This window comes from Chlorocebus sabaeus, chromosome 22, assembly GCF_047675955.1.
Source record: "Chlorocebus sabaeus isolate Y175 chromosome 22, mChlSab1.0.hap1, whole genome shotgun sequence".
Lineage (NCBI taxonomy): Eukaryota > Metazoa > Chordata > Mammalia > Primates > Cercopithecidae > Chlorocebus > Chlorocebus sabaeus.
In genome coordinates this window covers 17,002,786-17,016,613 of record NC_132925.1, presented here as the reverse complement: position 1 = coordinate 17,016,613, position 13,828 = coordinate 17,002,786, and the positions used below count along the sequence as shown (strand labels likewise).

The 13,828-nt window shown below is 37.5% G+C and overlaps 1 protein-coding gene across 3 annotated transcripts in view; it reads right to left on the bottom strand.

The window, feature by feature from the left end:
* Positions 1 to 13,828, bottom strand: part of EPHA6 (EPH receptor A6) — a 954,858-nt gene that overhangs the window by 822,569 nt on the left and 118,461 nt on the right. The window contains exon 3 of one of the 3 annotated variants that reach the window (XM_073009668.1): positions 288 to 407. The exons of the other annotated variants lie outside the window; for them this stretch is intronic. Coding sequence (XP_072865769.1) covers positions 288 to 335 — 48 coding nt within the window. The 5' untranslated portion in view covers positions 336 to 407. The remainder of the gene's footprint in view (positions 1 to 287; positions 408 to 13,828) is intronic. 3 annotated transcript variants of the gene reach the window in all.

Sequence of the window (13,828 nt, the reverse complement as noted above, 5' to 3'; positions counted from 1 at the left end):
GACATTCTTTTTTTAGGTTTATGTAAAGCAGACACATGACTTTTTAAATTACCTAATTTTGCATGCTTTAAAACCATTACGTTTCAAACATATTTTTGAAAAGCCAAATGTTTCTTTATTGATTTAAAAAAATTTAAGAAGTAAATGTTAAGTTGAAACTAAAATGTGAACTTTTTAATGTACTTAACTCTGGGGCCTAAAATGACATATTTCCATACAAAAATATCTTTCCATTTAAAAAAAAATGTTATAAATACATATGTTGTTTTCCTAGAAACTTTTCCAACCTGGCTCCTATGGAGCTGCAGCATGTACATCCAGAGGAGAAGTAACATCAGGTTCTGGTGAGGTGGTCTCTTCAGTGCCTTCTTGAATTTTCCCCCCTTTTAGCAGTGTTGAAAATAGGTCTGGAAAAGCATAGGAAAGCTATATCAAATTTTCCTTAGGAGGTTTGTTCATACTGTTTTAGCAACTCTGCACAATGAAGGTGCTATATGGTATGACACGAAATATTCATTTTCACTAATGAGTCCTCTCGTGTCATATTAATAATATCTAATATCTCGTGTCATAATAATAATAAGAGTATTTATATAAATAAAAATACATTGAATTAACTCAAATTAGGATATATTTGAAAATATGCATGTGTGAATTAGATCAGAAACATCCTTAGAACTACATATATATATATAAAATGTTTAAGGCAAGTTGAACTGTTATAAATATATATAATATTTAGGATGGTATCCTTTATATAAAATGAAATATGATGCTTCACAACAATCTGGAAATTTTTATGCTATCTTTATATATTATATTTTCAAAAATATTTAAATATAATATGGTCTTTTAAAATATAGAATATATGAAATGAATTATGTAATAGGAAGTATGTCCATGTAGAATACCTATAATAGTTTTATGTATCATATACATATATTCATATAATAGCTAAAATATGTGTAAATGTTTAACCAAAATTAAAATATCACAAGTTATATTTTTAACCTTAAATGGAAAAGATAATATTGTATCCTGGAATTACATATCATTCTTAATTTGTTCAAATAATCAGAGTAATTAATTGGAAAATAAAAACATATTTTATTTTTCCCCAGTATGAACTATTCCTCAGGTAGTTAACCTACTTATAATTGTTATAGTTGTTTTCTAAAATACATAAAAATGTTGTTAATGTGAGTATTGTCTTCAGGTTTAGTGAAAATGAACATGCTAAGTATTTGAAGAAGAGAGGTTGCTAAAACAGTAACCATTAATCTAAATGCTCTTAGTGTTACTGGATCATGTAAAATTGTGCAAGGGTTGGGTAGACATTAGAGAACCAATATTTGAATCTTTATGATTGAAAGTTAATATAAAAAGTAAAAAAAAAAAATGACATCACATCCCCATTTCTTTATGATGTTAGTATATTAAAAACAAGTAATGGAGAAGATAATTTTATAATGCTAGGAATGAAGATAATATTTAAAGCTATTATACCTAAAGGATGTTTTTTCTAACCTCTGTTTTCATATTTAGGATTGACAGTCCTTCAGGAAAAGGACATTTGAATTATGTGGTTATTTTATGGTACTTAATTTGTGAATATTTATTTAAATTTCACTGACCTTTCTAATTATTCCCCTTAATTTATAATTTTATATAAACCATTAATATTTGAAAATACTGTAAATAATGTAAACAATATAAAGTAATTTTTACAAATGTTTCTGTGCCTAATTACCATATTATTATAACATAGTTATACATAGGGTAAAATTATACTCAATGGGTAGTTTGTTTAATGCACAAAACCAGTAAAAACAGCTATTTCTGCTTACTATATTTTGTCTAATAATTCTAGAAATTTGTATTTGATTATTTTAAAACCATGGTTAATAAAATAAGGTATGAAGAAAAAAATAGTTCTAGAAACAAATGATCACTTATAAAAGTGGTAATTTACAACTAAAATTAGAAATACCAAATGTGCTAATATATTTAATAATAATGGTATAAGATAAAATTAAAAATGGATCATAAAGAATAAACTCTAAAAACAGAAATGAAGATTAAATCTGCAAGGAATAAAAATCTGATAGAAATTGATACTACCTCCCAGGACATTTCAGTTAAAATAAAATGGCCTACTCAATCAAAGTGAAGTATTGTATTTCCAAACACCCTTCTTTGTGGCTTAACTATGTGTAGGTTTACTTGCCCCTGTGAATAAAACCCATTAAAACAGAAAAATGTATTTCATATTTTTAAAATGAAACTCTATTGATAGCTTATTTTAGCATGAACAATATGAACCAATTATTTTGGTTGTAATAAATATCAAATTTGTTTATTTGGTACATTAAATAACAATATCACCTCAAATCACTACAGAGCCTTTTTCATCAATTGTTATAAAAATTGAGTCATAAAATACCAAAGCCATTTCTTCCAAATAATGACAACTATCATCTGATCATTTCCTGTTACACAACAGGATAATCATCATGTTCTTTATTGTACCCAAAACACATTAAATATCCATTCTCTCTCTCTTCTCTGATTTCTCAGTTCACAATTATTTGTATCACATATTTAACTTTCCTATTTCACTTTAAAATGTATAATAATAAACTTACTCTGTGTCCTTAAAATTTGTAACTAAATTCTTCTAAGAAACTCTCAAATCCTCAACTGTCTTGTACTTTCACAGCGATTTGCAATTTGATCATGAATCTTTCTTACTTTCCCACTTCTTACAAGGTGTTAACGAAACTGTACAATTACAAGAGAATTCTGTTATAACTAATTTCACTTGTAGAACTTTGGAAATCAAGGTAGAGTTAGGAAAATTCTAAGAAATTTAACTATTTGCTGTCCATATATTTGCCTGTGTCAAAGTATGCATTCCAAAATCATGAAAATAGTTAAACTAATATTTTTATAAACATATTTAGCTAAAAGTTAATTAGGTAAATAACAAAAACCTGCAATTTTAGAATCTTGGAAATACAATAATTAAATATATTGTTAGTAAAATGAATGTAACCAGGACCTCATTTTTAAAAATATATTTTAATCACCTACTTTCTCCTTCTTCTTTCCCTACCATTTCACCCCTTCATCCTTTGTCCCTCTCTAGACACTTCCCTCTGGCAATATGTACTTATCAGTTGTGTCCTTCCTTAGGAAATTCCAGAGGCTAATCTCAAAACAAACCAGGAATGGAGCCCTGATTGAGGAATCCTCCTGCTTAAAGGGGGTTGCAAAGAATTAGTCTACCACCATGGGGCCGAAGTCAAAATCATGCCATCCTGGCATCCAGATGGATGATTACCCAAGATAAGCCATTGGAACAAAGATACATAGACTCTGCACCCTGTACCACTCCTGTATCTTTCCCATATCAAGTTTCTCTTTAAAAATCCTATAGTAAATTAAAAAAAAAATTTAGATCATACATAGAGAAGCATATGTTAACCAAGTAAATCATTTTGCATGTTTTTACTATGACATTAATATTTTTTAAAAACTTATATTTGATTAAAATATTTTTAAAACTTTAAAAACATCCAAAAAATAAAAACACACCATTTTTTACAATTATGCATTTTAGAGATGGTGGTGAACTAATCTGCGATTACAGTCCACCATCTGCTCAGTTTGCTAACTCTCTGGCTTTCCAAATCAACCTGCTTTCCTTCCCACTAACCCTTGTCTCTCTTGTCTGGCTTTCAAGCAGTGGGAGCTGAACCTGGGTTTGGTTACAGGAGGACATACTAAGACAATTTAATGTCTTATAAATCCTGCAGATAAATTCTACTGAACACTCATAATTATTTTTCATTATTTCTAATTTGTATGGTTTAAGTCATGTGAATATATGTTAAATAGAAAACCAGTTCTCTTTTTTTAAAGGATTTTGGTAAAGTAAATGTAAAAGGTAAGCTGAATAACTGAAGTACATTCTGTGTTTTTTACATATTTATTTTGAAGATTTTCTCCCAAAAGAGTAAGGGATAAATAAAGGATATAAAGTTAAATGAATTGCATGGAGGAGCCAAGATGGCCAATTAAAAGCAGCTGCAGTCCACAGCACTCACATAGAGGAATGAAAGGGGCAAATGAATATAGCACCTTCATCTATAATATCCAGGCTCTCACACTGGGACTGATTAGGCAAACAACTCAATCCACAGAGAATGAAGAAAATCAGAGTAGGGTGATGGCCCACCCTGGAACACAGCCAAGGAACCCCCACCCCCCAACCAAGGGAGGCAGTGAAGGATTGTGTGACTCTGCCTGGGAAACCAATCTCCTCCCATGGATCTTTGTAACCCATAGATTAGGAGATCCCCTCATGAGCCATGCCACCAGGGCCTTGGGCAAAACACACAGAGCTGTGTGGAGTCCCAGCAGAGCAGCTGCTCAGGCACAGAGATCCAGGAGCTTTGCATATTCTGGCTCCAGGATCCTTAACAAGGGTGTGTGCAACTCTGGTAAGGCAAGAGGTCCATGCATGCCCCTAGGAAGGGAGCTGAATCCAGGGAGCCAAGCAGCAGTATTCTGAGGGCCCCACTTCCAGGATACCTCACAAGATAAGACTCACTGGTTTGAAATTCCAGCCAGCCAATGGTAACAGGGTGGAGCCTGTCTAGAGGGGAAGGAGCTACCAGAGGGAAAGGAAGCTACTATCTCCGCAGTTCAGTTGACTCAGCCATTCCAGCCTGCAGTCTTTGGAGAGTGCAAACAGTCTGGATGAAAGGGTCCCCTTAGTGCAGCATAGCTGCTTTGCTACACCATGGCCAGACTGCTTCTCTAAGTGGGACACTGATCTATTCCTCCTCACTAAATGGGAGCTCCCAGCCAGACTTCAGCCACCCCAGCCAGTCTTCTACAGACAGGGCTCTCATCTCTACCTAAAATGGAGTCCCTGGGGGGAGGTGAGGCCACCATCTCTGTGGTTAGGTGGACTCAGTCATTTCAGCCTGCTGGCTTTTGAGAGTCCAAACAGTCCAGACAAGAAAGTGCTCCCCCCGTGCAGCACAGCTGCTTTGCCAGATGGCAGCTAACTGCTTCTTAAAGCAGGACCCTGATCCATTCCTCCTCACTGGGTGGGACCTCCCAGCCAGGGCTTCAGCTGGGACTCAGTTTTCTATGAACAGAGCTCCAATTTCCATCTAAGACAAAGTGGTTGGGAGGTGGAGCCGGCCACCACCTTGGTTGTTCGGGCACCTCATTCAGTCCAGCCTGTGGGCCCTGGAGAACCCATAACAATCAGGGCTGAAGGGATCCCCAAAATGGCACACTTGCTCTACCAAAAAGCAGCCAGACAGCTTCTTTTTTTTTTTTTTTTTTTTTTTTTTTTTGAGATGGAGTCTCATTCCGTCACCCAGGCCATAGTGCTGTGGCGTGATCTTGGCTCACTGCAACCTCCACCTCCCAGGTTCAAGCGATTCTCCTGTCTCAGAACACTGAACAGCTGGGATTACAGCACATGCCACCATGCCTGGCTAATTTTTGTATTTTTAGTAGAGATGAGTTTTCCCCATGTTGGCCAGGCTGGTCTAGAATGCCTGACCTTAGGTGATCTGCCCACCTTAGCCTCCCAAAGTTCTGGGATTACAGGCATGAGCCACCTTGCCCAGCTAGACAGCTTATTTTAAGCAGGTTACCGACACTGTTCCCCTTGACTAGGTGAGGCCTCCCAATACGGGTCTCCAGTCACCTCCTACAGGTATGTTCAGGCTGAAAATGAAACAGTACTCCCCTGGGATGGAGCTTCCAGAAGGAGGAGGCTGCAATGTTTGCTGTTGCACAGCCTTCAATTGTGATACCTGCAGGTACTGGAAAATCTAAGGCAATCTGGGTATAACTGCAGCAGCCCTATAGAAGGGTGTTCTGACTGCTAAAAGAAAAACAAATAAACAGAAAACAACATCACCACAGAAGACCCCACATAAACCCCATTCAAAGGTCAGCAACCTTAAAGATTGAAGGTGGATAAACCCACAAAGATGGCAAAAATCAACACAAAAATGCTAAAACTCAAAAATACAGGTGCCCCTTCTCCAAATGGCTACAACACCTCTCCAGTAAGGGCTCAGAACTGAGCTGAGGCTGAGATGGCTAAAATGACAGAAACAGGCTTCCAAAGGTAGGTTATAACAAACTTTGCTGAGCTAAAGGAACATATTGTAACCAAATGCAAAGCAGCTAAGAATGATGATAAAACAATACAGGAGCTGACAGCCAAAACAGCCAATTTAGAGAGAAGCATAATTAACCTGTTAGACCTGAAAAACAACACTACAAAAACTTCACAATGCAATCAAAAGTATTAAAAGCAGAATTGGCTAAGCTGGGGAAAGCATCTCAGCCTGAGAATATCTTTCTAAAATAAGAGAAGCAGCCAAGAACAGAGAAAAAAGAATGAATAAATAAAACCTCTGAGACATACGGGATTATGTAAAGAGACCAAACCTATGACTGCTTGGTGTACCTGAAAGAGACAAAGAGAATGGAATCAACTTGGAAAACATACTTCAGAATATCATCCAGGAGAACTTCCCCAACCTAATAAGAGAGGACAATATTCAAGTTCAGGAAATGGAGAGAACCCAAGTAAAATACTCCACAAGAAGACCAATCCCAAGACATATATTCATCAGATTCTCCAAGGTTGAAATGAAAGAAAAAATGTTAAGAGCAGCCAGAAACAAAGGCCAGGTCACCTACAAAGGGAAGCCCAACAGACTAACAGCAGACTTCTCGGCAGAAACCCTACAAGCCAGAAGAGACTGGGGGCCAATATTTAAAAAAAGAAAATTGCCAACCCAGAATTTCATATCAGTCCAAACCAAGTTTCTTAAATGAAGGAGAAATACAATCCTTTTCAGATAAGCAAATGCTGAGGGAATTAATTTGTCTTTGTGAGACCTGCCTTGCAAGGGCTCCTGAAGGAAGCACTAAATATGGAAAGGAAAAACTATTAGCAGCCACTATTAAAACACATTGAGGTACACAAAGCAGCAACACCCTGAAGCAACTACATAAACAAGTCTGCAAAATAACTAGCCAGCATCATGATGGCAGTATAGAATCCACATATAACAACATTAATCTTAAAAGTTAATCTTAACACCAATTAAAAGAAACAGAATGGCTGTGGGACTTGGTACTCTAAATCCTAAGCACTTCAGCTCCAGCCATGGCTAAAAGAGGCCAAAGTACAGCTCAGGCTGTTGGGTAAAAGGCCAAGACCCACTGGTATGTTGCCTTCAAGAGACCCATCTCACATGCAAAGACACACAAAGGCTCAAAATATTAAGATTGAGGATAATAAACCAAGCAAATGAAAAACAGAAAAAAGCAGGTGTTGTAATCCTAGTTTTTGACAAATCAGACTTTAAACCAACAAAGACCAAAAAAGACAAAGAAGGGTATTACATAATGGTAAAGAGTTCAATCTGACAAGAAGTACCAACTATTCTAAATATATATGCACCCAATAGAGGAGCACCTAGATTCATAAAGCAAGTTCTTAGAAACCTTCAAAGAGACTTAGACTCCCACACAATAATAGTAGGAGACTTTAATACCCCACTGACAATATTAAACAAGTCATCAAGACAGGAAGTTAACAAAAATATTCAGAACCTGAACTCAGTTGAGTCAAGTGGACCTATTAGATATCTACAGAACTCTCCACCCCAAAATAACAGCACATACATTCTTCTCATCACACGGCACTTAGTCTAAAATCCACAAAATCGGAAGTAAAACACTCCAAAGCCAATGCAAAATAACTAAAATCATAACAAACTGTCTCTCAGGCCACAGTGTCATCAAATTAGAACTAAAGATTAAGAAACTCACTCAAAACCACACAGCTACATGGAAATTGAACAACCTGCTTCCTGAATGACTTTCATGTAAATAATTAAGGCAAAAATCAAGTTATTTGAAATAATAACAAACAGCTAATATACCAGAATCTCTGGGATGCAGCTAAAGCAGTGTTGAGGTAAACTTATAATACTAAATGCTCACATCAAAAAGCTAGAAAAATCTCAAGCTAACAACCTAACATCACAACTAAAAGAACTTGAGAACTGATATGGTCTGGCTCTGTGTCCCCACGCAAAGCTCATCTGAATTATAATCTGTACAATCTCCACATGTCCAGGGAAGGACCTGGGGGGAGGTGATCGGGTCATGGGGGTGGTTCCCCCCATGCTGTTCTCCTGATAGTGACTGAGTTCTCATGGGATCTGATAGTTTTGTAAGTGTTTGATAGTTCCTCCTTAACACCACTCACTTTCTTGCCTCCCACTGTGTAAGACATACCTGTTTCCCCTTCTGCCATGAGTGAAATGTTTCTGAGGCCTGCCAAGCCCTGCAGAACTGTGAGTAAATGAAACTTCCTTGGTTTATAAATTACCCAGTCTCAGGTAGTATCTTCATAGCAGTGTGAAAATGGACGAATACAGGAAATTGGCACTAGGAGTAGGGCACTTCTATAAAGATAACCTGAAAATGTGGAAGTGACTTTGGAACAGGGTAACAGGGAGATGAGGTAAATTTTGGAACCTCCTAGAACTTACTGAATAGTTTTAACCAAAATGCTGATAGTGACATGGACAATGAAGTCAAGGCTGACGTGGTCTCAGATTGAGATGAGAAAATTATTGGGAACTGGAGTAAACGTCACTCTTACTATGCTTTAGCAAAGAGACTGGCAGCATTTTGCCCCCACCCCAGAGATCCATGGAACTTTGAACTGGAGTTCAGATTATCTGAAACTGGAACTTACGTTTAAACCAAAAGAGTAAAAAAGTTTAGAAAATTTGCAGCCTGACAATGTGGTAGAAAAGAAAAACCCATTTTCTGCAGAAATTTGCATAAGTAACAAGGAGCTGAAAGTTAATATCCAAGACAATGGAGGAAATGTCTCCAGGGCATGCCAGAGACCTTCACAGCAGTCCCTCCCATCACAGGCTCTAAGGCCTAGAAGGGAAAAATGGTTTCATGGGCGGGGCCGAGGGCTCAGCTGCTTTGTGCAGCTATGGGACTTGGAGCCCTGCATCCTAACTGCTCCAACTCCAGTTGTGGCTAAAAGAGACCAAGGTACAGCTCAGGCTGTTGCTTCAGTGTGTGCAAGTCCCAAGTCTTGCCAGTTTACATGTGGTGTTGGGCCTACGGGTGCACAGAAGTCAAGAATTAAGGTTTGGGAACCTCCGCCTAGATTTCAGAGGATGTATGGAAATGCACAGATGTCCATTATAAGGTCTACTGCAGGGGCTGAAGCCTTCATGGAGTACATTTGCTAGGGTAGTGCAGTAGGAGAATGTGGGGTTGAAGCCCCCACACAGAGCCCCTACTGGGGCGCTGCCTAGTGCAGCTATGACAATAGGCCCACTGTTCTCCAGACCCCAGAATGGTAGATCCACCAACAGTTTGCACGGTGCACCCGGAAAAGCTGCAGACACTCAATACCAGCCATAAAACCAGCTGGGGGACTGTATCCTACAAAGCCAAGGCCATGGGAGCCTGCCCCTTGCATCAGCGTGTCCTGGATGTAAGACATAAAGTCAAAGATCATTTCAGAGCTTTAAGATTTAGTAACTGCCACCTTAACTTTTGGCCTTGCATGGGGCCTGTAGCCCCTTTGTTTTGGCCAATTTCTCCCATTTAGAATGAGAGCATTTATCCAATGCCTGTGCCCCCACTGTATCTTGAAAGTAACTAATTGCTTTTAATTTTACAAGCTCCTAAGCAGAAGGAACTTGACTTGTCTCAGATGACACTCTGGACTTGGACATTAGGTTAATGCTGAAATGAGTTAAGGCTTGGAAGTCTGTTGGGAATGCATGATTGGTTTTGAAATGCAAAAAGATGTGAGATTTCGGGGTGGTGGGGGCAGGGATGGAACGATATGGTCTGGTTCTGGGTCCCTACACAAATATATCTCTAATTGTAATCCCCATGTGTCCAGGAAGGGACCTCGTGGGAGGTGACTGGGGTTGGTTTCATCATGCTGGTCTTGTAATAGTGACTTTCACAAGATCTCATGGTTTTATAAGTGTTTGACAGTTCCTCTTTCACACAATCACTCTCTTGCCTGCTGCCATGTAAGACATGCTTGCTTCCCCTTTTGCCATGACTATAAGCTTCCTGAGGCCTCCTTACCGATGCGGAACTGTGAGTCAATTAAATCTCTTTTGTTTATAAATTACCTAATCTCAAGAAGCATTTTTTATAGTAGTGTGAAAATGGACTACTACAAGAACCAAGAGAAAGTAAACTCCAAAGCTGGTAGAAAACAAGAAATAACCAAGGTCAGAGCTGAAATGAAGGAGATAGAAATGTGAAAAACCCTTCCAAATAATCAAGAAATTGCCTGGGCACAATGGCTCACAACTGTAATCTCAGCATTTTGGGAGGCCAAGGCGGGTGGATCACCTAAAGTCAGGAGTTTGAGACCAACCTGACCAACATGGTGAAACCCCAGCTCTACTAAAATTACAAAAATTAGTCAGGCATGGTGGCAGATGCTTGTAACTCCAGCTACTCAGAATACTGAGGCAGGAGAATCACTTGAACTCAGGAGGCTGAAGTTGCAGTGAGCCAAGATCACGTCACTACACTCCATCTTGGACAATGAGAGCAAAACACTGTCTCGGGGGAAAAAAAATCAGCAAATCGAGGAGCTTGTTTTTTGAAAAAAATGATAAAATTGAATGGCCACTAGCTAGACTAATAAAGAAGAATAAAGAGAAGATTCAAATAAATATAATCAGAAATGATAAAAGAAATAACACCACTGACCCCACAGAAATGCAAACAACCATCAGAAAATACTATAAACATCTCTATGCAAATAAACTAGAAAATCTAGAAGAAATGGATAAATTCCTGGACACATACGCTCTCCCAAGACTGAATCAGGAAGAAAGTGAATCCCTGAATAGACCAATAATGAGTTTCAAAAGAGTAATAAATGGCCTACCAAACAAAAAAAGCCCAGTATCAGACAGAATCACAGCTGAATTTAACCAGAGGCACACACACACAAAAAAAGCTGGTAACATTTCTAATGAAACTATTCCAAAAAATTTAAAAGGAGGTATTCCTCCCTGACTCATCCTATGAGGTCAGCATCATCTTGATACCAATATATATATACCTGTCAGAGACACAACAAAAAAAGAAAACTTCAGGCCAATATCCTTGATGAACATTGATGCAAAAATCCTCAGTAAAAAATTGGCAAACCGAATCTAAAGCAGCACATCAAAACAATTATTCACCACAATTAGGTTGGCTTCATCCTGGGATGCAAGGTTGGCTCAACATATGCAAATCAGTACATGTGATTTGCATACGTTACATAGTTACATAAACAAAACTAAAGACAAAAACCATATGATTCTCTCAATAGATGCAGAAAAGCCTTTGATAAAATTCATTATTCTTTCATGTTAAAATCTCTCAATAAACTAGGTATTAAAGAACATATTGCAAATAGTAAGAGCCATATACGAAAAGCCCACAGTCAATATCATACTGAATGGGTAAAAGCTGGAAGCATTTCCCTTGAATACCATCACAAGACAAGGCTGCCCTCTCTCACCACTCCACTCCTATTCTACATAGTACTGAAAGTTCTGGCCAGGGCAATCAAGCAAGAGAAAAAAATAAAGGGTATTCAGAAAGGAAGTCAAACTATCTTTGTTTGCATATGGCATGATTCCACATCCAGAAAACCCCACTGGTCAACCAAAAAGCTTCTTAAGCTGATAAGCAACTTCAGCAAAATCTCAGGATCCAAAATCAATGTGCAAAAATCACTAGCATTCCTATACACCAACAACAGGCAAACAGAGAGCCAAATCATGAATGAACTCCCATTCACAACTGCCAACAAAAGAATAAAACTAGGAATGCAGCTAATAAGGGAAGTGAAGGGCCTCTTCAGGGAGAACTACAAACTACTGCTCAAAGAAATCAGAGATGACACAAACAAATGGAAAACATTCCATGCTTGTGGAGAAGAAGAAACAATATTGTGAAAATGACCATACCTCCCAAAGCAATTTATAGATTCAAGGCTACTTCCATTAAACTACCATTGACATTCTTCACAGATTTAGAAAAACGATTTAAAAACTATTTTTAAAAACTACTTTAAAAAGAGCCCAAATGGCCAAGACAATCCCAAGCAAAAAGAAAAAATCTGGAGGTATCACACTACCTGACTTCAAACTATACTACTAGGCTAGAGTAACCAAAACAGCATGGTACTAGTACAAGAACAGACACATAGACCAATGTAACCAAATAGAGAACCCACAGAATAGAGAACTCACACATAAGATCACACAACTGAGCCATCAAATCTTCAAAAAACCTAACTAAAACAAGCAATGGGGAAAGATTCCTTATTTAATAAATGGTGTTGGGGGAATTGGCTAGCCATATACAGAAAACTGAAACTGGACTCTTTCCTTACACCATATACAAAAATCAACTCAAGATGGATTAAAGGCTTAAATGTAAAAACCAAAACTATAAAATCTCTAGAAGAAAATCTAGGCAATACCGTTCAGGACACAGGCTCAAGCAAATATTTCATGATGAAGATGCCAAAAGTAACTGCAACAGAAGGAAAAATCGAGCTCTAATTAAACTTAAGAGCTTCTGCACAACAAAAGAAACTATTAGCAGTATGAACACACAACCTACAAAATGGGAGAAAAATTTCACAATCTATCCATCTGACAAAGGTCTAACATCCAGCATCTACAAGGTATTTAAACAAATTAAAGGGGAAAAAAAAACCATTAAAAAGTGGGCAAAGGGCATGAACAGACCTTTCTAAAAAGAAGATATGCATGCAGCCAACAATTATACATAAAAAACTTTAACATCAGTGATCATTAGGGTAATGTAAATCAAAACCACAATGAGACACCACTCATGCCAGTCAGAATGGCAATTTTGTAAAAAGTGAAAAAATAGCAGATGCTGGTTAGGTTGTGTAGAAAAAAGTTTTTTCATTGTTGGTGGGAGTGTAAATTAGTTTAACCATTGTGGAAGACAGTGTAGCAATTCCTTAAAGATCTAGAGGCAGTAATACCATTTGATCCAGCAATCCCATTACTGGGTATATATCCAAGGGAATGTAAGTCATTCTATTATGAAGATACATGCATGCACTGCAGCACTATTCACAATAGCAAAGACATGAAATCAACCTAAATGCTCATAAATGATAGACAGGATAAAGAAAATATGGTACATATTCATCATGGAATACTATGCAGCCATAAAAAAAGAATGAGATCATGTCCTTTGCAAAGGTATGAACGGAACTGGAAGCAAACTAACACACAAAAAGAAAACTAAATACTGCATGTTCTTACTCAAAAGGGAGACATGAATGATGGGAACACATGGACATTTGCGGTGAAACAACACATACTGGGGCCTGTGGGACGGGGCTTGGCAGGAGAGAGAGCATCAGGAAGAATAGCTAATGGATGCTGGGCTTAATATATAGGTGATGGGATAATCTGTGCAGCAAACCCCAAGGAGCATGTTTACCTACGTAACAAACCTGCACATCCTGCACATACACCCCTGAACTTAAAAGTTGGAAAAAAAAAAAAGTTGAATGAATTGCATTGCTTTAATGATTACAAATATCATACATTTTTATCATCTGTTAAATTTTAGATATCATAACATTTTAATTCTAAATACTTTAATCAGACTCTTTGAAAAATACAGTTTCTTATATAAATTTTCACATGTAATA